At 43.7% G+C, this 25183-nt stretch overlaps 1 protein-coding gene across 10 annotated transcripts in view; it reads right to left on the reverse strand.

Moving 5' to 3' along the window:
* The window catches only part of CPSF6 (cleavage and polyadenylation specific factor 6), a 1684023-nt gene that overhangs the window by 1410585 nt on the left and 248255 nt on the right, over positions 1-25183 (reverse strand). For all 10 annotated transcript variants that reach the window (XM_044088012.1, XM_044088011.1, XM_044088009.1 and 7 more), the window contains one exon: positions 10083-10228. In XM_044088012.1, the coding sequence (XP_043943947.1) occupies positions 10083-10228 (146 nt within the window). The remainder of the gene's footprint in view (positions 1-10082; positions 10229-25183) is intronic.

Consider the following 25183-nt stretch of genomic DNA (forward strand, 5'->3'; position numbering starts at 1 on the left):
TAAATATATATATATATATATATATACACACACACATACACACACACACCCCCTATAAAAGGTTTTACTAAAGCTGAAATATGCATTAAAGTGTCACTTGGCTGCGAGAGACAACAGCTGCTGCATCTTGTGACAAAAGCAGCAAACGAGTTCCAAGGTAATATGGAAAGGGGATACTGTGAGTGGAGTCTTAGCATGAGAGTTTTTTGCTGGTGCGAGCTATGTAACAGCCAAGCTGGTTCAGAGGGTCTGAACCAAATCCCGAAGGTAAAAGATGACTGACATCAGATCTAATGTTATGCACTATGTGCAATGGCACCACAAGGTTTCCTATGGAAACTAAAGTACACTCTGAAAGGTAAACATCTGGAGGACAAAAGGACCTCCATAAACCAATTTTGGAAGGAAAGACCCTGAATATGTCTGCAAAAAAACCATTTCTTTGTTATCAGAAAATGCACTGGTTCTATAACTCCTAGTGTTAGAAAGTGCTGTAGAACCAGAGTAGACAAATTGGTTTGGTACAGAGGTAGGTGGGGAAACTTCCCTAGAAAGGATGTTCTTGTATGCAGTACCAACGACATCTCACCTGAAATAGAAACCCCCTTGAGTCTATCAATCCCCTTACAAAGGAAATGTATAATACCAGCTGATTGGAAAGAAATTGGGGCTTGAGGGGCAAAACACTAGTAGTGTCATTTTGGAAAGGTAAACTGTCTCTATTTAGGAAAATACCCTTGTTTAAGATAGAACCTCTTCCTGCCATCTATTTCTCTGTATGATATTACTTAGTGAGAGGCATTAAGGGGAAGAGGGAAATTTGCAAGCAGTTATGACAACTTAACTCCCTAAACTACATTCCCTCCGTTACAAACTTGGAGGGCATGGGAAGCAGCGCCTCCACCCCCCCCCCCAAAAAAAAACAAACTATTTATCCAAAGCGGAAACAGATTTGGTCATGAATCTGTGCATACTTCCTCAAAATAAAAGCAGGTCCACAATACAGTATTTGCATAATCATGCATTCAAAGTATGTTAATAGTTACATGGGAAGAAATGGTTCAAAGTACTCCCAAACTGTAAAAAAACAGCTTCCAACATTTGTATTAACCATCTTTCCCACAACTGGAAGTTGAAGAAAAAATACCAAATCAATCCAATCTGCGGGGGTGTTGTATAATCCCAGACTACTATTAAAAGTGAAATAGGTTAAGGGATTAGAGAGAAAATATTAGTTTAAGAAATCCTGTCTAGTCTATTTGCTTCACTGGAAAAAGGTCTGAGTGAAGTACAGTTGTGTACACTTACCATAAATGTATATGTTAGAGTATATTTACTGTTGCAGTCATTACATTTGCGTTATCTGCTTGCGGTAGCCCTCAGTCGGCCTGTTTAACAAAGTCTTGGGTCCTGCGTCAGTTGCTGTCCATTTCTTCATGACGTCAGGGGTATAAACCGTGCAGCAGACACAATTACATCAGTTTTTCTGCACCAGATGTCAGGTGCCCCCCTAATGAGAAGCAATTAAATCGATAAATACAAGGATATACCTCCAACAAAAAAGCAAATACAACAAAAAGCTTTTAGAGTATAATAAGTGAGAGTAGAGGTACAGCCAAAAGAACAAAGTGGGCTGGAGGGAGGGTAACCAGGACTGTAACAGTGAATACACTCCAACATCTACATTTATGGTAAGTGTACACAACTGTACTATGTTCTAGGTGTTTTACTGTTGTATTCATTACATTTGGGTAGATTCCCAAAGCTAGGGTTGTGAGAAGGAATTTAAATAGAATTAGGACCAGCAATAAGGCCTTGCAAGACTACAGTGGCAAAACCAGCTCTGGATTTAGAGAAAATTGGCAAATGATAATGCTTGGTGAAAGTACGTACAGAACTCCAGGTAGCAACGTCTAGGATGTCCCTAGTAGGGAGGCCCCTGAGAAAGGCTGTAGAGATAGATGCAGCCCTGGGTGCATGGGGTCTGATGCCCTGTGTGATAGGTTTTCCATGGTGCTTATAACAAAAATGAACGCAGTGGCCTATCCATTTTGAAATGGTTTGTTTTGAAATGGCTTTCCCCTCTGTCCCTGCAGCAAATGCCACTAGCAGTTCAGATTTCCTTTGAGGTTTAGTCCTGTCCAAGTAGAATCTAAGCTGTCTGTGCACATCTAAAGAATGCAGTATCCGTTTCCCTTTGTTCTGTGGGTTAGGAAAGAAGGTAGGCAAATGAATGGACTGATTAAGAGCCACACTTGGCCATGGAGGGATTGGTTCTGAAGGACACCCTGGCCACATGAATGATGATGAAAGGTTCTACTGCCATAAGGGCCTGTAATTCAGATACCTTTCTTGTAGAAGTGATTGCCAAAAGGAAAGCTGCTTTCCAGGAAAGAAATTTTAAATCTGCAGTAGCAGCTGGCTCGAAAGGAGGAAGAGTGAGTTTCGCCAAGGCAAAGTTAAGTCCCAGGCTGCAGTAGAAGCTCTCCTGGGTGGGCTTAAAATTTGTGGCCCCTCTGAGGAACTGCTTGAGCAGTGGGTGAGAAGAGGGGAGGCTCTGTAATATAATGAGCTGAAATGGCTGAGGCATGAATTTTGATGGAGGAAAAAGACAAGCCCTTATGAAGCATCTCAGTCAAGCATTGTAGAATCGGAGGTCAACCGGGCACTGTTGCATTCATTCCTTAAGACTGGTTCCAGGCATAGAATCTTTTCCATTTTGCAGCATAAGATTTTCTAGTACTAGGCCTCCTTGCCTCTAAAAGGATATCCATCACGGATTTACTGAGGGATGGTGAAGGAGATATTAGGTAATTAGCCAGGCTGCTAGGTTCAGGGTTTGCAGCTAAGGGGTGCAGAATCTGGTTCTCCTGCTGAGACAAAAGGGAAGCAATCTGAGCCAGGTGCCATGGCGCCAAGTGCGACACTGAGCAAGAGTGGGTACCAGTGTTGGTGAGGCCAGTCTGGTGCAATTAAAATAGTCCTTTCCTTGTCCCGTTTGATCTTTAGTAGTAGCTTGGAGATCAGAGGCAGAAGAGGAAAGGCATAAACTGATACGTTTTTCCAGCTGAAGGATAGAGTATCCACTTTCCAAGCTAGCTTGTGGGGAATCCTTGTGCAAAATTTGTCTAGTTGATGGTTCTGGGGGGAAGCAGACAGGTCTATATCTGGGCTCCCCCATTTGGTTGTCAACATGTTGAAAAACCTTGGTTCCAGTTTCCACTGGTGTGGGTCCATGAGGTTTTTAGTCTGCCAGTGTATTTAGTTTTCCTGGCAGGAATTGAGCTTGTAGATTCACTTGGTAGCTCAAAGCTGTGTTTCATAATGCCATGGCTACTCTGCAGAGAGTGTAAAAATGTGTACCCCCCTGCTTATGTACCACGACAGTGGTGTTGCCCATCTTTACCATTACTTGTCCTAGAAGAATGTGGTCCTTGAAGACTGTCAGAGCATTATGTACAGCTAACATTTCCTTTTGATTTATGTGCAGGTGCATTTGACTTTGGTTCCATTTGCCCTGAATGCAGTTCCCTGCCAGGTGAGCCCCCCCCCCATGTGTAGTCTGATGCGTCTTAAAAGTTGGGCGGCAGGGGGTAATGTGAATGGTAGTCCCCGGTTTTGGTGGCAGGCTTCTGCCCACCTAAGGAACTCTAGGCGCAGGGAAGGCACGATAGGAATCCTTGCTTCTAGATCCCATGAATGTTGTCACCATAGGCTTTTGAGATAACCATTGTAGTTTCCTCATATGCATCCTTGCATATGGAATTAGAAGAATGCAGGACGCCATGAAACCCAAGGCTTGCAGTATTTGCCTTGCGGATAGCTGGGTTTTTGTGGCCACATGTTTGAAGTTGTCAAATGAATCCATTTCTCTTGCATGAGGAAAGCCATCTGGGAAGTTGTATTCAAGCTTGCTCCCAGGAATGTAATTTGTTGGCAGGGTACCAGCTGGGATTTCGTTTTTATGGTGAACCCCAGACAAGTCAGTACCAGATTATTCAAAAGAATGTCCTTGCTTTCTGCCTGAATTAGACAATCGTCCAGGTATGGGTATATTTGAATATTTCTTTGCCTGCAAAATGCAATGAGTGGAGCTAGGCACTTTGTGAATACCCCGGGCACAGTAAATAAGCCAAAGGGCAGTGCAGAGAACTAATAGTTCATGTAGTCTGCTTTGAAGCATAGGTATCTTCTGCAAGACTCCCTTGATAGGGATGTGCAGGTATGCATCTTTTAAGTCTAGTGTTGCCAACCATGCATCCTTGCCTAGCATAGGAAGCAGCTGAAGAGTCAGCATTTTGAATTTTGGAATCACCAGAAAGGTGTTTACAATAGAAAGGTCCAGGATAGGACGCCATGTATTGCCTTTTATGGGTACCAGGAAAAAGGTCTCAAATAGAAACCTTGTCCCTTTTCCTTCTGGTACCAACTGAATACCCCTCATGTTTTAGAAAGAGTACTTGATTTTGGGCCTCTGCCCACTGATATGGGGGTAGATCTGGCCACCCGCTTGGTGCTGGTAACGTGCAGAAATGAAATCTGTATCCTTGGGACACTACATTTAAAACCCATTTGTCCTGGGTAATGAGTTCCCAGTTTTTGGCCTGCAGACCAATCTTTAAGCCTGAAGGAGCATTCAGTTGGGAAGTGCTTGCAAGTTTTAAAAGCAAGTCATTGAAAGTTTTCCATAGGGGGGAGTCTTACTACTACCAGGTTTGGGTGCGGAAACCCCCCACTGCCTAGTCTTGTGTGTCCCTTGGGACTGAAACCTGGGGTTTCTGCTGTGTCTGGGTTTGGCTTAAGACCTGGAAGGGGCTGGAAAGGACCAATTTTTAGAGGGCCAGTGCCTACTAAATCTAGGAGGCTGAACTTGTAAGAAATCTTTTAACAGTTTGCATAGATTTAGCTTTATCCTCCATCTTTTTAAGAAGTTCCTCAGCCTTTTTGCCAAACAGGCAGTCCTGATTTAAGGGAGCATCCAACAATTTAACATGATCAAGCAAACCTTGCTCCTTAAGCCAATCATGCCTTCTTAGCAGACCCAGTAACAGCAGCCCTGCAAGAGGCGTCTAATGAATCAAATCCACATTGCAAAGTAGGTTTTCCAACTTGTTCAACAGAATGTATTAAATCCTATAATTCTTTATTTTCAGCACAGTCATGAATTATCATTTTCTGTTTAAGCAATCTAGTAACATGTTGTTGATACTTTAACATATGAAAGTGACAGTTTAAAGCCCTAATGGCCAAGGTTGCAGAAGTGTAAACTTTCTTAACCCATCTATCCAGCGCCCTGGAGTCTATCAGAGGGGGGTAGGATTTTTATCAGTACAAGCCTTAATGCCTTTGGGTCTCTGTGAAATAGTCTCTGGATCTGCAATAGGATTTTTTAAAAAGGAACTTGAGAATCAGGAACCCTTTAACATCTGTCAGGTTTTCTGGGAGCAGGAGGCAAAGAATCAGGGGCCAAACTAGATTCTGAAAAGGCATTAACAAGGTCTAGTAGAGGAGGTATAGTTAAAGGCTTATGCTGAGGCAGAAGTATGAAATCCCTAAGCCTCTTTTTTGAATCAGAAAAATCCTGGCTTTCCCAGTGGAAATGCTCCCTTACAGTATGTTACGTCTCACCAAAAGAAAAATCCTCTGGAGGAGAAGCAGAGGGAATAGAGTCCTCTGCATCAGAATTCTCGTAAGTAGATAAGGGCAAATCCAGACCAGAAGAATCAGAAAACTCAGAAACCTGCTCAGAAGATTCATAAACAACTTCAGTCCTAGGTCACTTAGAAAGGGGAGATTGGCTTCTCCTGATAACAGTTATAAGATCTTCAGCCATTCTTATTTGTTTTTTTAGGCATAGAGGCCTGAGCATGCAGCCTGGACGTCGGCTTCTTAGGCATGGTTCAAGATTTTGGCCTAAACGAAGTAGGCGTGGGTTTAATATGCAAGTCGTAGGCCTGAATATACCCTCAGAAGCCAGTGCCTGCACAGTGGCCCCAGACCCATTCAAGGTAGAGACATGCGCAGGTTCCACAGTTGAAGCATCTTGCGGCATACCAGACTCCAAATGGGTCTCAGTAGAGGCCTGAGAGTCAGAAGTAGAGGGTATCACGGGCTGCAAAAGCACCTCACTGAGTACTGGCAAACTGGCGACTGGCTTAGAAGCGTCGACAGCTTTGGACCTCGGTTGTCGGTCTTTATCTCTGCGTTTTTTCAGAATCCCTGTAGGTCGGATGGCTAACAGACATTTCTGGATACTTAAACAGAGAACAGAAATATTTATAAGTGAAAATATACAGACGACGGATATTGCGCTGATTAAATAAAGCAAAAACCAGACAAGGTATGTCATGGTCAGGGACTAGGCAAGGAATACAGTACGAATGGAAATCTTTGTGAGGTATTTGCTTTCCATAAGTAATGCAATTAACTTTTACTGACATCGGTAAGGAGCAAGAAAAAAACTTTCCCCAACGGGGTTCTCGTCTTTAGTTGAAGACTTCGGTTCTGAAACTCGAAAAAGAAAATTTCAGGAGTCTGCCAACCGGCACTTGCGAACTGGTTCTGCTTTGGCCACCGCACGACAAGAAAGACTGGGGTAATGTCGTCGGCTGCATGTTTTATATTCCTGACGACATGGAAGGGACAGCAACCGACGCAGGACCCAAGACTTCAGTCTGAGGGCTACTGCAAGCAGATAGCCCAAATGCAATGACTGCAACAGTGAAACACTAAGAACATGCTGCTAAAGGTAGCAATATCCATCTCCTTTTTGGGTAGCACTAGAGGAATAAAACCAAGACAAAGCACATCCAGTTTTAACATTAATTCCACTGGAACATCTCTTCCCACAAAAAAAAAAGTCCTCATTCACCTTGACAATACACTGAGGAGAGAGAGGTTCTGAAAGTTTCCTTCAGCACCAGAGTTGTGGCCTTGAGAATCGTTATGAGTCACCCATCTGTTAGGTCATCTGGCATATCACCCTCCGGAAAATTCTCACCAGAATTTCTGGTACAGAATGCGTGCCAAGATTGAATGACTGAACTAGATAAGAAAATCAGTAACACCCTATCAGATGAACAAAGATAAACCTTTTTTTGCAGGTTATTTTTTAATGAATGGCATGGAAAAGGCAACTCTGTCACAAAGATAACCCCCTGGGAAATGTACAGAAGCATTTTCCAGTGCAAGTCCATGTCTCAGACAGTTCTATGTCCATCTCTGCCACTGGAACAGCAGAATAGTGGCAAACCGCCAATTCATGATGGCAGAAAGGACACCAGAGAAACCAAGAAATGCAAGTAATCAAAGCCATAATATGCACAAGCAGCACAGAAAACTGTCAGAAAAACTAAATCTGACCACAAATCTAGCAGGCAAGTTGTCAGTGTACACACACAAGAACTACTTCACTTGACTGATTCCTTGTCCCCAGTGAAGCATTTCCCCTTAAAACACTAGTTTTAAACCACTCAAACCATAAGAGATAAATTTAAGGACAAAGTCCCATTTTCAACAAAACATGCACACATTAAATTTTTTCACTATAGGTACTACATGTACATACATTTATATACTATTTACTCACATTATATGTGCATGTATCCGTGTGATGCACAGTTTGAGGGGGAAGGGGTCCCTCCCCAAAAGGAACAGAAGCCAGCCTTCACAGCTCCTTTCTGGCAGATGCTCTTAAGGAAGCCTCAGAGGCTTAGTCATGAGGTGGCAAGTACTAAAGGATTCCAATTCTGAGTTTAGGGAGCCAGCCAGTGCTTTTTGATGCAGTCCAGTTGCACCTTGATGCAAAACAATCCATACAACCTAAATGCTACTGCAGCACTGGGAATGATGAACATTTACGCTGTAGTCTTACAATTAGTTTGACCATTACCACCAGTGATTTAACAGGAGTTAAGAATGCATACAAGAACAGACTTGAGTGCTTTGTTATAAACAGGTTCATTACAACACTATACAACAGCATCTATGTGAACCCACTAATAAGCATCCCTGTACTCTTTATACTTCCATATACTGCTTTGACAAACTGTCTCCACTTCAAAACAATCCCATTTTCAAATGGTTCCATTAACCATGGGGAATAGTAAACCAACTAAGAAAACAAAGGCTAAAATGGAAATGTGTGCACACACTGCAGTTGGTATACTCAAAGCTAAATTACGAAGGTACACAAAATGTTTGTGTTTCACTACTGCAGGAACAGCTTATGTGATTTCCTGCTTTAGAAGCTCTTGGTTGGCCTGACTACGAGTCAAAAATTCCCTCCTCCTAAAGCTAGCAGATGCTCTACCCAGACACTGGTACGTTTGGGTACAAAGGGAGCCAGCAGACACCATGACAGTCCTTCGTGCCAGAGCTCGAAGCAGAGTACGTCAGTCTGTCCACACCGGAGTGAGAAATCAAAGCCAAGTACCCCACTGGGAAACTCTGTCAAATAAAGTTAACTGTCTCTGCTGTAGAAAACAAATCCCACAGACTTTCACACTATCGCAAACCACGACATCCCTAATTGGAGTCTGTGTGCCCATTTCAATACCAGAAGTATGAGGCATAGGGCCGAATATTTGTCTAAGCACCCTTTCTCAGCCAACACTGCAGCCATCTTAGACTACCTGGCTATCATGTTGAACAGAGGCCAACACACCTCTACCATTTCAGACTACATTCCTCATATTCCTCCCATCTTCTCCTATCTCCTAATGAAACAATTCCTTACGGGATTGCTTCACATCAGCCCTCCCAAGCAGGCAACCCATCCCTCCTTGGGACCTCAACTTTGTTCTAGAAAAGTTGACCTTATGCCCGCCCTTTGAACCAGCCACTTCCAACAAAATTCTTTACATGGAAAACTGCCCTCTTATTGGCCAATCACCTCAGCTAGAAGAGTCTTCGAGCTGCAAGGCCTCAAAGCAGTGGAACCATTTCTTATTTTCCACCTTGACAGAGCATCACGCAGAACTTGCCCTTCATTTATGGCAGAGGTAGACACTTCCCTGAACCAGGTCATACACTTGCCTACTTTGTTCGCTACATCACAAAACCAGGGAGAAATATTCATTCATTAGATGTGCACAGGCAACTTCGTTACTACCTTGACAACTACAGCTGTCAGAAAAACAGAACTGTTTCCTATGCCCTGGGATCAGAGGGTAAAAGTCACCAAACAGACCATCTCCAAGTGGATCTCCCACTGCATTTCCTTTTGTTACATCCATCATGGCAAGAACCCTCCTGAATCAGTTATGACTCCATCTACTAGGATCACTTTCCATTCTCCACACCTTTCTTACAGGGAGTGCCTACCAAAGACATTTTGGAACCAGCTACATGGTGTTCTGGGCATACCTTTACCAAACACCATCTGTCAAGCCTTCTCCAGGTCTACAGAAGGGTTTGCCACTGCCATTTTGCAGAGAATCCTCTCCTTAATACTCCTTCCACCAGCTTCATAGCTTTGGTAATTGTCCCATAAGTTAGGACTGCAACAGTGAAACAGTTGTGTACACTTAACATAAATGTAGATGTTAAATTGTATTCACTGTTGCAGTCTCCTTTCTCTCCCTCTATCCCCCTTATTCTCCTTACAATAAATTTACTTGCCTGCCACAGAACCCTACACAGGGGGACCCTTCAGACAAAAGTCTCTCATTTTATCCCTCACTTAAGGATCAACTATGTGCTTCCTACCTTCTAGGGGCAAGAATTGAGGTCATGGTGATGGCTGGCTCTCTCTATACGCAAACATACCGACATCAGGATACAGTGTCCACCAGCCTTAACAGGAGGGAATTTTTTTTACTCTGGTAGTCAGGCCGACCAAGGGCTTCCGAAGCAGGAAATCCCATAAGTCAGGACTGCAACAGTGAACACAGTAACATCTACATTTATGGTAAGTATACACACAACTGCACTTTCTCCTGAAACATACAGGCATGTTAAATACTAAAGGCCAAAGGGCACTATAAACGTCAGTGTAGAAAACCAACTCAAGCAACAACATTCCTTGAAATGTGAGCATGCAGTTCAAGTTCTAAATACCAAACCACATAAAATTAACATACTTTTCCTGGACTGCATTTCAAACTGACTGAGGAACTGCTTGTTGCAGGGTGTTACAACAGGATTCTGACCGTGCAGATCTCGTTTAGGCAGCAACTCCAACAATTTTTTTGAAGAACTTTCAGATCCAACACAAACGAGAGCAAACCTAAAACAACGAAAAATGATTCAGTAACATACAACTCTCAGCAGAATGTGTTAGCTTAGTCAATTTAAATAACCCAAAATCCAAGTTGCACTTTTATCTACATTTAAAAAAGATTACAGAACAGATTACCCAGCCAAGAGAGATAGAGACCGACAAAAACAGTTTTCAGTTATCTACAGGCAATTTAGACCACACAATTGCTACAGCAAAATGATTTATGTCAGCACAATCAAAGTTACCATACCCATTTCTGTACAGAAACAGATACTAAAAACACATTTTAGATTTGCCAAAGGCACACAGAACTTCTTCCTGTATGCAAAAGCTAACTGCCAGACTGAACACGTTTATCTTAGCATTGCAAAAAGTACAGTTTTGTACCTACCATAAATGTAGATGTCCGAACTGGATAGCATCTGCAGTCATAACAACTGGGTTGTCCTGTCGTCAGGCAGCCCTTCAGTCGGCCGGATTCCAAAGTCCGGGTCCGGCTTCGGCTGATGTCGCACTTCACCCGACGTCATCTCTGTTGGTCCTCGGGTATAAAGGCATCAGCCGACGCCATTTTCCAAAGTGTTTCTTGCCCCAGATGCCAGTAGCCCTCCTGGAGGTTAAAATTTGGATAGATGCCAATGTTTCCAAAAAGATAGAGGTAAACACAAAAATAAGCATGTATGTACATATATACAAACAAATACACCATAAAAGACTCCCACCCACCAGCTAGCTATTAGGAGGGTAAAATACCCTAGGAGTACCACAGAGGGGAAGGAGGGAGGGTAATCCTGACTGCAGATGCTATCCAGTTCGGACATCTACATTTATGGTAGGTACAAAACTGTACTATGTCCTTCATGGATGCATCTGCAGTCATAACAACTGGGTAGAATACCATAGCCAACTAGGGAGGAGGATAAAACTAGATTATGGTGTGTTTAGGATCCCTTGCAGTACAGCAGTGGCAAACCCTGCTCGGGATCTGGAATATAGAGGTAAGTTATAATGCTTGGCAAATGTATGCACGGAGGTCCAAGTAGCCGCCTCAATAATGTCTTTGGTTGCCACTCCTCGTAAGAAGGCTGTGGTAGTGGCTGTTGCCCTTGTAGAATGAGGTCTTATGTTCTGTGGAATTGGTTTTCCATGGAAGGAGTAACAGAATCGTATGCAATTTCCTATCCATTTGGAGATTGTCTGTTTGGAAATAGCTTTTCCTTCCCTTCCTGTTGCATAGGCTACAAAAAGTTGGTCAGACTTTCTGCTATTTTTTGTTCTGTCTAAGTAGTAGCGTAGCTGTCTATGTACATCCAAGGTATGCAGTATTCTTTCCCCTCTGTTTTGTGGGTTGGGAAAGAAGGTAGGTAGGTGGATTGCCTGGTTTAAAGACACTCTGGATACCACCTTAGGCATAAATGTAGGATTAGTCCTCATGGACACTATCTTGGTGGAAGATTAGGAAGGGTTGCACTGCCATTAAGGCCTGTAGCTCTGAAACCCTCCTTGCTGAAGTAATTGCCAGTAGGAAAGCAGTTTTCCATGACAGGTGTTGTAGGTCTGCTGTTGCTGCTGGTTCAAAGGGTGATAGTGTCAACTTTTCTAGCACAAAGTTTAAGTCCCAAGCTGGCAAAGGTGGTTTCCTTGGAGGTTTTACATTCTTGATTCCTCTGAGGAACTGCCTGAGCAAAGGGTGCGAAAAACAGGTGGATCAAAGCTGTATTCTGCTGAAATAGCTGATGCATGTATCTTGATGGAGGAGTAGGACAAACCTGAATGAAGAAGTTCGCCAGATACTCTAGAATGTTAGGCATATTTATGTTTGACACATCTTTTCCTCTTTCAGTACTCCAAATGACAAACCTTTTCCATTTTCCAGCATAGTTCCTTCTTGTTGAAGGTCTGCGTGCTTCAAGAATAATGTCTTTAACTCTTTGAGAAAGTTCTGGGTTAGCTGTTGCTATGTGATGTTCCATGCAGTCAGTTGCAACGCTTTTAGGTTTGGATGTATGATGCTGTAGTTGTTCTGAGTTAGCATCAAAGGCATCAGGGTATTGGCCACATATTGTTCTGAGACATGCTCCTCAGCAGTGGGTACCAGTGTTGTCTTGGCCAGTTTGGAGCTATCAGGATTATCCTTGGACGTTCTTCCTTGATTTTTAGTAATACTTTGTGCATCAAGGGAAGAGGTGGGAATGCATATGCTGTCAGGCCTTTCCAGCTGAAGGAGAGCGAATCCACTTTCCATGCCAGTGGGTGTAATGTCCTTGTGCAGAATTTTTTGAGCTGGTGATTGAGAGGTGATGCAAATAGGTCTATCTGAGGCATTCCCCATTTCTTTGAGATGGTCTTGAAAATGTCCGGGTGCAGTTTCCATTAGTGGGCATCCGATGTGGTTCTGCTTAATATGTCTGCTAGAATATTTTCTTTTCCCAGTACAAACATTGCCTGTAACTGGATGTTGTAGCTGAGTGCCAGGTTCCACAGCTCCAAAGTCATTCTGCATAGGGGGTATGAATGAGTGCCTCCCTGCTTGTTGATGTACCACATGACTGTGGTGTTGTCTGTCCTTATCAACTGGCCCTCTGAGAAATGGTCTGAACCTTTGGATTGCCAGTTTTACTGCCAGCATTTCTTTTAGGTTGATGTGCAGGTGAAGTTGATCCTGTGTCCACAATCCTTGCACGCATTTGTCCAGCATGTGGGCCCCCCATCCTAGGTCTGAAGCGTCTGTTGTGATGGTCTGGCTTGCTTGACATCTGCGAAAGGGTAGGCCTGGGTTTGTCTGGCATGCCTGAGCCCACCATAGGAACTCCTGTTTTAAGCATGGAATTAGTGGGATTTCTGTTTCTAGGCTGTGACTGTGTTGGGACCATAAATTCTTTAGGTACCACTGTAGTTTTCTCATATGTAGTCTGGCAAGTGGGACCAAGATTATGCATGATGCCATGAAGCCCAAGGCCTGCAGTACTTTTCTTGCTGTTAACTTGTTCAGCTTTGTTAGTGCCAAGAAGTAAAGAGGGAGTTCTTTTTGTTTTTCTGCAGTTAGGAATGCCATTTGTTTTACTGTGTCCAATTCCCCGCCCAAGAATGTCCTTGTTTGGGATGGTATCAGCCTTGACTTTTGTAGATTGACTGTGTATCCCAGTGCTTGTAGCAAGTAGATGACCCTTTGTAAATCTGTTGTCAGCTTGCTTTTGTTGTCCCCTTGTAGCAGGCAGTCGTCCAGGTATGGGTAAATTTGTATTCCCTGTAGTCTGCAATGGGCAATTACTGATGCCAGGCATTTTGTGAATACTCTGGGCGCAGTAGATAAGCCAAAGGGCAATGCTGAGAATTGATAGTGCTCTGATCCTGCAAGAAATCTGAGGTATCTTCTGCAGATTGGTCGAATGGGGACGTGCAGGTATGCCTCCTTGAGATCTAGAGTTACCAGCCAACACTCCTTGCCCAGCATGGGAAGAAGTTGCTGTAGGGTCAGCATTTTGAATTTTGGGACAATGATGTATGTATTTAAGGCGGACAGGTCGAGAATTGGTCTCCAACTTTTTTCCTTTCTTGGAACTAGGAATAGTCTTGAGTAGAACCCCTTTCCTTGCTCTGCAGTTGGCACTTTTTCCACAGCTCTCATGTTTGCTAACTGCATTATCTGTTGTAGAGCCTCTGTTTTTTGATTTGTAGGTAGATTTGGCATTCCTCTTTTGATTGGTAAAGTGTGGAAGTGGAACCGGTATCCTTGATCTATGGTTTGTAAAATCCACTTGTCTTTTGTTATATAGTACCAGTTTTTTGAAAATAAGGTTAACTTTCCGCCTAGAGGAGCTGCTATTTGTTCCCTGGTAGGCGGATTTAGGATGAAGTCACTGTGGTTGTGTTGATGTGGTGGCAGTGGTTGTGTCTGTGCCTCTGTTGTTACCTTGCCACTGTAGTCCTCTGTAGGCACCTCCTCTGGATTGGTTTCTGCCTCTGGAACGTCTGTTTCTGCCCCTTTGAGATCTTGTGGAGTCAGGAAAGGACCAATTTTTGGCAGGCCAGTTCCTGCTAAACCTTGGGGGCTGAACCTGCAAGAAATCTTTAACCGTTTGAACGGATTTTGCCTTTTCTTCCATTTTCTTCATAACCTGCTGGGCAGGTGTACCAAACAAACTTGTCTTATCCATAGGAGCATCTAGTAACTTTGCTTTAACATGATCCGGTAAAGCTTGCTCCTTTAGCCATGCATGCCTTCTTATCACTGTGCCAGTCATGGCTGATCTAAATGAAGCCTCCAGTGCATCATAGCCACATTTTAAGGAATGGTTACTAACCTGTTGTATGTTATTTACCATTTCTAATACATATTTCTTATCAAGAGATTCATCAGTGGTTAGCTTTTTAGTTAACTGATCAAGCGTAAACTCTTGGTATTGTATCATGTGAAACTGACAGTTTAAAGCTCTAGCTGAGAGAGTAGCTGAAGTGTAGACCTTTTTGCCACATCTAATGACCTTGCTTCCCTTTCAGAAGGAATAGGGTTTTTAGCTATGGTCGCGGCTACTGCCTTGGGACCCTGGGATATAGTTTCGGCGTCTGCAAGAGGGGCCTTGTAAAGGTGGTGATGAGTGTCTGGCACCCTGTAAAATCTGTCTGGTTTGGCAGGGGCTGGAGGTAGAGAATCTGGAGCGGAGCAGACATCATTGAAAGCATCATCCACCACAGAGAGAACAGGAGGTATAGCTAAGGGCCTGTGTTGTGGAAGGTGCAGAAAAGTCCTAAGTCTTTTTCTGGAGTCTGAAAAATCCTGTTGCTGCCATTGGAACTGCTCTCGCATGGCATGTAAGGTTTCCCCAAAGGAAAATTCTTCTGGTGGGGAAGCAGCTGGAATGGATTCTTCAGCATCAGAGTCTTCAAAATTAGAGAAAGGAGCCTCTGGCTGGTCAGTTATGTCTGATTCATCGGCTGAATCATCAGATGACACTGGCTCAGGGGGCTCTGCCCTAGGTCTCTTCTCTGGGGGCTGAGAGGCCCTGTCTGGGTGAGATTGAGATCCTCTAATTAATGAAATTAAATCTTCTGCCAGAGTAAGCATTTGAGAACTAGAGGAGGGCCTGGTTGAAGGGGGTTTAACAGGCACTGTTTTAGTAGTCTTGGCTGCTTTAGCCCTGGCAAAGGCCTTAATGGACATGGCTGCTGGAGGCCTAGCAGCACCACGTGCTGGGGTAGAGACATCCAAGGGAATGGTGTCTGATAAGTCAGTGGCAACCACCGAAGTGGGTATAATTTCTGAGGCCGATTCAAGAATGGTAGCAGGGGCCTCAGTTGTAGAGATAGATTCAGCTGTACTTTGATCAGTTTTCTCGGTTTCGGCCGAAACCGAGACACTCGCGGTTTGCTTAACCATGGTTTCAGCCGAAACCGCGGACCGTGAGTGTCGGTCTTTATCTTTGCGTTTTTTTGGCAGATTGGGTATTCGGAGGATGCGACAGCATAATGTACGCAAAATCAGAACCGAAAAACTGTTCAGCAAACTCCGACCGACGCCTAAGCGTTCGTCGGTTGAAAGAAGCACAGGCCGAACAGGCTGCTACGTCGTGGGCTGGGCCTAAACAAGGCAGACAGTAAGAGTGGAAATCTTTATGAGGTATTTGTTTCCCACAGGTTAAACAATTATTAACTTTTTCTGACATCGGCTGAGGCAAGAAAGAGTCCCCAACGGGTACTTAGCTTTAGAAGTCTTCAAGTAGTATTCGGTAGAAGTAATCTCTGGATCCGACCGACCGGCACTTGCGAACAGCTTCTGCTTCGGGCGCCACGCGGCAAGAAAGACTGAGGAAAATGGCGTCGGCTGATGCCTTTATACCCGAGGACCAACAGAGATGACGTCGGGTTAAGTGCGACATCAGCCGAAGCCGGACCCGGACTTTGGAATCCGGACGACTGAAGGGCTGCCTGACGACAGGACAACCCAGTTGTTATGACTGCAGATGCATCCATGAAGGACATCAGACTAGTTACAGTCAAAGAAGCACTAGTCTAATCTGAACAAAACTGCAAAATGACATCAAGAAAGTGAATGCCATAATGACAATGTAGCCAAGACCACACTACACTACAGTGACATTTTAGAGTTCTTCATACATCAGGATCTCTTTACATTCACTCTGCAAATAGTCTGAAATTGTCTAAATGCACCCCCCCAAAAAAATATATTTTCCTAAGCATTAGTATTGAAGGCCATTGCTTGTGTTGGCTATGAAAAACAGATTTGTACCTTTGTAAACAGATTGTTATAACTGGAGCACTAAGTCGTTCAGAGCTAAGACGTTTTTCATACTTTAATGGCTCATTCAACTTCAAGGCACTGTAGATGTCCTGCTCATGCACTTAATGGAAACTGTCAACTACATGGACTTTCAGTTTACAATGGGCAAGTGATTTTTTCCACTTAATGGGTTGAGAAGCTTCAACAGACAAGTACAGCCTAGGCTGCAGAATGAAAACTATGAAAAAGGCTAACATTTACGGTAGGTGTGCGTACTAAATTATGCTGTGCAAAGATTATATAAATGGATTAGTTTAGTGACAGAGGTACTCACCATAAGGCCCAATAGCATCACTTACAGCCTTGCTGACAGAGGACTAGGGGCTGCCCACACACAACTTAAAACATGAAGACCTCCTTCCCAGGCACTAAATTTCTCCATTCAATGTTTTGCTTGGTTCACAAAATCCTTGCCCCTTTTCCCAAGAAGTCGGGCATCCTGGGACTTCCCTCCAAGTCCTGCTTCCTCTATTCTCAGAAAGGCAGCAGGAATATCACTGGCAAAGTACTTAATGCTTCAAGTTTTGTACTGTACAAAATAAGCTGTATCCACACAGTCCCCAGCTTAAACAACTGGATGGTTCATGGGAGAATACATCACTAATAACTAGCCCCTTACCTTGATATCTTAAGTCAGCTCAAGTGTCCTGCTCAAGTGTTTATAATCTCAACATTGCCACCCATTATCCAGCAATATTTGAGATGCAGCTACTGCTCAAGACAAATGACCTCTTGATATGGACTGCAGAGGTTTGAAATACCTCAAAATTTGATGGAACTGGACAATCAGTCAATGTAACTTCTGGTACCTGAACTCCTTGCCTACTTTCTACCTGAAAGCAAACCTGCCAGTCTTCCCTGATTGAATTCTACCCAGGTGAATTTCTGATGCCTGTGTACATCCATAGTGTTAGTACATATTCTTATCCTGTTAAAATACTCAAAAGGAGTAAAATATTAAGTTGAATTTAGTTAGCATCAAGATGGGAAAAAAAAATGTACAGTTGTGTACACTTACCATAAATGTAGATGTTAGATTGTATTCACTGTTGCAGTCATTACATTTGGGTAGAATTCCAAAGCTATGGCTGAGAAGATGGAATTACACAGCATTAGGAGCAGCTATAGAGAAGAGAGGTAAATGGTAATGTTTGGTGAACGTATGAACTGAGCTCCAGGTAGCAGCTTCTAGAATGTCTCTGGTAGGAACCCCTCTGAGAAAGGCTGCAGAAGTAGATGCAGCCCTGGTGGAATGGGATCTGCTCCCCTTGGGGACAGGTTTATCATGGCGCATGTAGCAGAAACGAATACAATGGCTCATCCATTTTGAAATAGTCTGCTTTGAAATAGCCTTCCTCTCTGCCACTACGGTAAATGCCACCAGTAAATGCTCAGATTTTTAGAGATTTTGTCATGTTTAAGTAGAATCTTAGTTGTCTGTGTACATCCAATGAATGCAGAATCCGCTCACCCTTGTTCTATGGATTTGGGAAGAAGGTTGGCAGATGAATGGTCTGATTAAGAGTCACCTTGGATACCATTTTAGGCATAAAGTATGTATTAGTCCTGAGAGCCACCCTGTCCGGGTAAAATATAATAAAAGCCTCCACTGCCATAAGAGCCTGTAGTTCTGAAATCCTTCTAGCTGAAAGTGACTGCTAAAAGAAAAGCAATCTTCCAAGAGAAATTTTAGGTCTGCAGTAGCAGCTGGCTCAAAAAGAGGTAGAGTGAGTTTTTCCAACACAAAACTGAGGTCCCATGCAGGAGTTGGTGCTCTCCTGGGAGGTCTTAAATTTGTGGGCCCTCTGAGGTACTGCTTTATCAGGGGATGAGGAAAGAGGGGAGGATCTGTGTTGCAATGAGCTGAAATGGCAGAAGCATGGATTTTGATGGAAGAAAAAAGATAAGCCCTTGTGAAGCATCTCAGTTAAATATTGCAGAATCTGAGGAATATTGGGCATTGCTGTGCTTATTCCTTGCGCTTGGTTCCAGGCACAGAATCTTTCCCATGTGTCAGCATAAGACTTTCTAGTACTAGGCCTTCTACCCTCCAAAATTACATCCAGCAGACGTTTGCTGAGAGATGCAACTGGTGAAATTAGTTGATTAGCCATGCTGCAAGATTCAGAGTTTGGAGCTGAGTGTGCAGAATTAGATAGTTCTGCTGAGACAGCAGATAAGGTGTCTGAGGTAGGTACCACGGAGAAAGGTACGACATATTGCTTAGCAGCAGGTACCAGTGTTGGCGAGGCCAGTCTGGAGCAATCAGAATCATTTTTGTTTTTTCCTGACTTTTAGTAAGACCTTGGAGGGCAGAGGGGGAAAGACAAAGACCGATTGTTTCTTCCAGCTGAAGGATAGAACATCCACTTTCCAAGCTGTTTTGTGATTAATTCTTGTGCAGAATTTGTCCAACCGATAAATCTTTTTGCCACACCCCAAAACTATGTCTGGGCTCCCCCATTTGCGTGTCAACATGCTGAAGATGTGGATCCAGTTTCCATTCATGTGGGTCCATAAGATTTCAGCTTAGTTCATCTGCCCGAGTATTTTGCTTTCCTGGCAGGAATTGAGCCTGTAGATGTATTTGATAAGTAAAGGCCGTGTTCCACAAAGCCATGGCTAGTCTGCAAAGGGGGTAGGAATGGGTACCCCCCTGCTTGTTTATGTACCACATAACTGTGGTGTTGTCTATCAGTAGTTTTGTCCTGGATGTAGTAGATCCTTGAAGGCTGTCAGAGCATTCTGTAAAGCTAGCATCTCTTTCTGGTTGATATGTAGGTGCATTTAATTTGGGCTCCATTGGCCCTGAATGCATCTCCCTGCCAAATGCACCCCCCAAGCATAATCTGATGTGTCTGTAGTCAGGGTTTGGGTGGCAGGGATTTGAATAAATGACGGTCCCTTGCTTTGGTGGCAGACCTCTGACCACCATAGGAACTCTTGCTGCAGGCAAGGAATGATGGGAATCATTGTTTACAGGCTGTGACAATGTTGACTCCATAAGCTTTTTAGGTACCACTGAAGTGTCCTCATATGCAGTCTTGCATATGGAATTAGAATGCAGGAAGCCATGAACCCCAAGGCCTGCAGAATTTGTCTTGCGGATAGCTGGCTTTTTGTGGCTGTTTGAAGTAAGTCATCAATTGAATTTGTTTTTCTGGCGCAAGGTTAAGTCATCTGGGCAGCTGTATTCAAGCTTGCACCCAGGAATGTAATTTGAGAGGGTACCAGTTGTGATTTTTTTTTGTTTATGGTGTACCTTTGACAAGTTAGAAGTCTTTTTACAAACGCCAGATGTTTTAGAAGAGTGTCCTTGTCTTCTGTCTGAATTTGACAATCGTCCAGGTAAGGATAAATTTGAATGCCTGCAAAATGCAATTACTGGTGCCAGGTACTTTGTGAAGACCCTGGGCGCAGTAGATAAGCCAAAGGGCAGTGCAGAGAACTCTTAATGCAATAGCCTGCTTTGAAGTGGAGGTATCTTCTGCAACATTCCCTGACTGGGATATGCAGGTAAGCCTCAAGTCTCGAGTTACCAACCAGGCATCCTTGCCTAGCATAGGCAGTAACTGTTGTAGAGTCAGCATCTTGAATTTTGGAATGTCCAGGAATGCATTTGAAATTATTAAGTCCAGAATTGGACGCCATGATTTGTCTTTTCTGGGTACCAGGAAAAGTCTTTAATAAAAACCTTGTCCCTTTTCTGGTACTAGTTGAATAGCTCCCATATTCATGAGGGACATAACTTGTTTCTAGGCCTCTGCCCACTGATTTGGAGGCAGATCTGGCCACCGTTTGGGATTGGCAATGTCTGGAAATGAAATCTGTATCCCTGGGATACTATATTTAAAATCCACTTGTCCTGGGCAATTAGTTGACAGTTTTGTGCATGAAGTGCCAGTTTCCCCCCCCAAAGGGGTGGCCAAAAGATAAGTGCTTGGTGATTGCAGAGGAAAGTCATTGAGACTGTTTACCACAGGAAGGTGCCTTGTTACTTCCAGATTTGGAGGTGGAGGCACCCCATTGCTTTGTTCTAAAATTTCCTTGTGACTGAAACCTTTGGAGTGTCTGGGTTTCACCTGAGCAGCTCTGGTGGATACTGGAAAGGACCAATTCTTAGTAGGCCAGTGCCTACTGAACCTGGGTGGCTGCATTTGTAGGAAATCTTTCACAGTTTGCAGAGATTTAGCTTTATCTTCCATTTTTTTTCAAAACTTCTGCCTTATTACCAAATAAACTGCCCTGTTGTAAAAGAGCATGCAACAACTTTGCTTCATCATCAGGCAGATTTTGCTCCTTGAGCCAAGCATGCCTTATCACAGATCCAGTTGCAGCGGCCCTGCAAGAGGCCTCCAAGGAATCAAAACCACACTGCAAGGTATGCCTGCCAACCTGTTCAGCTGAATGCAATAAATCCTGCAACTATTTTCCACACAGAAATCAACATTTTCTGTTTAAGTAATCCAATGACATGCTGCTGATATTTAAGCATATGAAATTAACAGTTTAAAGCCCTGATTGTCAAGGTTGCAGATGTGTAAACCTTCTTACCCCATCTATCCAGCGCCCTGGAGTCTATCAGAAGGGGTAGGATTTTTAGCAGTAGAAGCATTAACGCCCTTGGGACCCTGAGAAATGGTTTCAGGGTCAGCAAAAGGGTTTTTAAAAAGGAATTTGTGGGAGTCAGGAACTCCAATATCTGTCTGGCTTACTAGGAGCCAGAGGCAGTGGATCAGGAGCCATGCTGGATTCTGAGAAAATATAATCAACATTGTCTAGAACAGGAGGTATAGCGAAAGGCCTATGCTGAGGAAGAAGGAAATCCCTAAAGGCTCTTTAGATTCTGAAAAATCCTGACTTTCCCAGTAAAAGTGTTCCCTTAAGGTAAGCAAAGTTTCTCCAAAAGAAAATCCTCAGGAGGAGGAGCAGAAGGGATGGTATCTTCTGCAGAGTCCTCAAAAGGTGGAATAGAGAATTCATGATCAGAAGAGGAGTCAGGAGAAATAGAAACTTGATCTGAGGATTCATAGTCAGTGCCTTGCCTAGGCCTCTTAGCAGGAGGAGATGGGAACCTCTGATCAAGGTAAATTAAACCCTCAGCCATTTTGATCATTTGTTTTTTAGGCATAGGGGCCTGTGCACGTGGCCCAAGCATCATTTTTTTTTTTTTTTTTTTAGACAGTTGATTTTGGCCTAGGTTTTGAAGATGGCATTGATTTAATATACAAATCTTTAGGCCTGAAAACACCCTCAGAAGTCAGTGCCTGCTCAGCGGCTTTGGACACATCTAAGGTAGACATATCCGCGGGTTCAATGTAGTGTCTCGCAGCATACCGGACTCCGAATGGGTCTCAGTAGAGGCCTGCGAATCAAAAGTAGCGGTTATCAGGGGGCTGCGAAAGCGCCTGAGTACCGGCGACTGGCTTAGGAGAAGCTTCGGTTTTGGACCTAGACTTTCTTTGCATTTATGTATTCCCGTAGTTGGATTGCTAACAGACGACATTTCTGGATAGTTGAATCTTGAGCCAAAACATTTTGATACAAAAAGATACCGACGCTTGAAGCGTTGGTTAAATTTAGCACAAAACCGACAGCAAGGCCCGTTGTGGTCAGGGCCTAGGCAAGGAATACGGTACAAATGAAAATCCTTATAAGGTATTTGCTTCCCACAAGTAATACAATTATTAATTTTTACCGACATCGGTAAGGAGCAAGAAAAAGTTTCCCCAACGGGGTACTTAGCTTTAGGTTGAAGACTTCGGTTCTGAAACTCGAAAACGACAATTTCAGGGGCCAGCCGGCACTTGCGAACTGCTTCTGCTTCGGGCACCTCGCAGCAAGACAGACAAATGAAAATGGCGTCGGCTGCATGTTTTATACCCCTGACTACCTGAAGTCATGGAAGAAGGGACAGCAACTGACGCAGGACCCAAGACTTTGTTAATCAGGCCGACTGAGGGCAACCTGCCAGCAGATTAGCCAAATGTAATGACTGCAACAGTGAAACACGAAGAACATCTACCTGTGTAAGGAAGTCACAACCTGGTAAAAACCCTATGGTGGGTTCACAAAAGCCTGCAACCATTCTTTGGATACAATCACCTACACTGAAACATGGTTTGAATGGCAACAAAATCAATTTCTCAAATAAAGCAGAAGTTCTGGGTCTAAGATAAATGTCCAATTAGAAAGGCACTTCAAAATAAAGATGAATTAGCTTATACCACCTATTTGTTCACCAGGTAGGCCCACTGGACACAGTTTACATGGGTGACCCAGGAGCAAAGTTTGGTTAGGGTGCTTGCTGAAAGTCACAGTACAGCAAATTATGGCACTAAGTGCCAGGCACTAGTCTTGGTAAAAACTGGAAATAGCCGAAGTGTACTTAGTTCTGGCCTCTGGTACTCCTTTTAAACACCAGGTCCAAAATGTCTAATATGGCAGGAAAAGAAGCTGTAGAAAGTTCAAGCCTTGTTAAATTGCATACAAAGCATGACTCATTTCTATTTTCACAGCTGGATTTCAGGGCTGAAAGAAAAATGTAGATCACATGCTATGCCCTGTCCCAAGTCATTAGTAGGGTATGGAAAAAGCAAAGCATTGAGCGTGGAAAGTACAGTTGTGTACCTACTATAAATGTAGATGGAGTGTATTCACTGTTGCAGTCATTAAACTTGGGTTACCCTGCTGGCAGGCTACACGCAGTTGGCCTGAATTCCAAAGTCTAGGTCCGGCGTCGGTTGCTGTGGCCTCTTCCCCGACGTCAGTGTGCCAAGGGTATAAAAGATGCAGCAGATGCCATTTTCTTCAGTTTTTCTTGCCCCAGATGTCAGGTGCCCCCAAATAGGTAGGCTAAAAAATTATGCATGCACTAAAATAAACATTTCCTTTATCTACAAGCAAATACACCACATAGGTTGGTTGTATAGGATAGAGAAGTAGAGACAAGTCCCAGCAAAGAAAAGGGGGATGGTGGGTGGGTAACCTGGATTGCAACAGTGAATACACTCAAACATCTACATTTATGGTAGGTACACAACTGTACTAGGTTCACAGTGTTTCACGGTTGCAGTCATTACACTTGGGTTGAATCCCAAAGCTGAGGTTGGGTGACTGGGTCTAAATAGGATTAGAAGAGGCTACAAGTCCCTGCAGAACTGCAGTGGCAAAGCCTGCTCTGGATTTAGAGTAGAGAGGTAAGTGGTAGTGCTTGGTAAAAAAGTGTGCACTGAACTCAAGTTGCAGCCTCTAAAATGTCTTTGGTTTTTACTCCTCTGAGGAAGGCTGCTGAAGTGGCTGCTGCTCTGACTGAATGTGGCCTAATGCCCTTAGGCACTGATTTGCCATGTTGTGAATAGCAGAAACTAATGCAGTGGCCTATCCATTTGGAAATAGTCTGCTTTGAGATGGCCTTTCCTTGTGATCCTGCAGCATATGCCACTAAGAGTTGCTCAGTCTTTCTGAAAGCTTTAGTTCTGTCCAAGTAGAAGCTTAGCTGTCTGTGCATGTCCAAAGAATGCAGGACTCTCACCCTTATTCTGTGGGTTTGGATAAAAAGTAGGAAAATGAATGGTTTGGTTAAGGGCCACACTGGACACTACTTTAGGCATAAATGTCGGGTTCGTCCTCAGAGAAACCCTGTCTGGATGGAAAATAATAAAAGGTTCCACAGCCATGAGTGCCTGTAACTCAGACTCGTCTTGGAGAGGTTATTGCTAGGAGCAGAGCTTTTTTCTAAGATAAGAACTTTATTTCAGCTGTATTGGCTGGCTCAAAAGGCAGCAGTGTGAGTTTTTCCAAGACATAACGGAGGTCCCATGCAGGTGTTAGTGCTCTCCTTGGGGGTCTTATGTTTTTGGCCCCTCTGAGGTACTGCCTTAGCAACAGATGTGAAAAAAAATACGGGGTTCCATATTGTAATGAGCTGAAATGGCAGAGGCATGGACTTAATTGATGAAAAGGATAGGCCTTTGTCCAGCATCTCAGTTAGGTATTGTAAAATTTGAACAAATATTTGGTACAAGCGTGTCAATTCCTTGTGCCTGGTTCCAAGCACAGAATTTATTTCCATTTTTCTGCACAAGATTTTCTAGTACTGGGCCGCCTGGCCTCCAAAATAACATCCATCATTGCTTTAGAGAGAGGTGTGTTCTGAATGGCTACATTATCCGCCATGCTGCCAGATTTAGAGTTCTGAGTTGGTTGTGCAGGATCGGATTGTTTCGTTGAGTCAGTAAGTGAGGAATTAGAGGCAATTTCCAGGCTGGGCCTTGAGACAAGCTCTTTAGGATTGGGTACCAGTGCTGGTGGGGCCAGTTCGGAGCAATCAGAATCATTTTTGGCTTCTCTTGTCTGACCTTTAGGAGTACCTGGGGAGGAGAGGCAGAGGAGGAAAGGCATATACTGTTAGGGTTTTCCAGCTGAATGATAGAGCATCCACTTTCCATGCTTGCTTGTGACAAGTCCTTGTGCAGAATCTCTGTAGTAGGCAGTTGTGAGAGGAGGCAAACGGATGTCTGGGCATCCCCATTTGTTTATCATGCTGAAGACTTGTGGATTCAGCTTCTTTCCTGGCAGGAATTGTGCTTGCAGGTGTACTTGATAAGTCAATGCTGTGTCCCACAAAGTCATGGCTTGTCTGCAGAGGGGGTAGGAACGTG

The sequence above is a fragment of the Protopterus annectens genome, chromosome 11.part0, assembly GCF_019279795.1.
Source record: "Protopterus annectens isolate FY-2018-M chromosome 11.part0, PAN1.0, whole genome shotgun sequence".
Classification (NCBI taxonomy): domain Eukaryota; kingdom Metazoa; phylum Chordata; order Ceratodontiformes; family Protopteridae; genus Protopterus; species Protopterus annectens.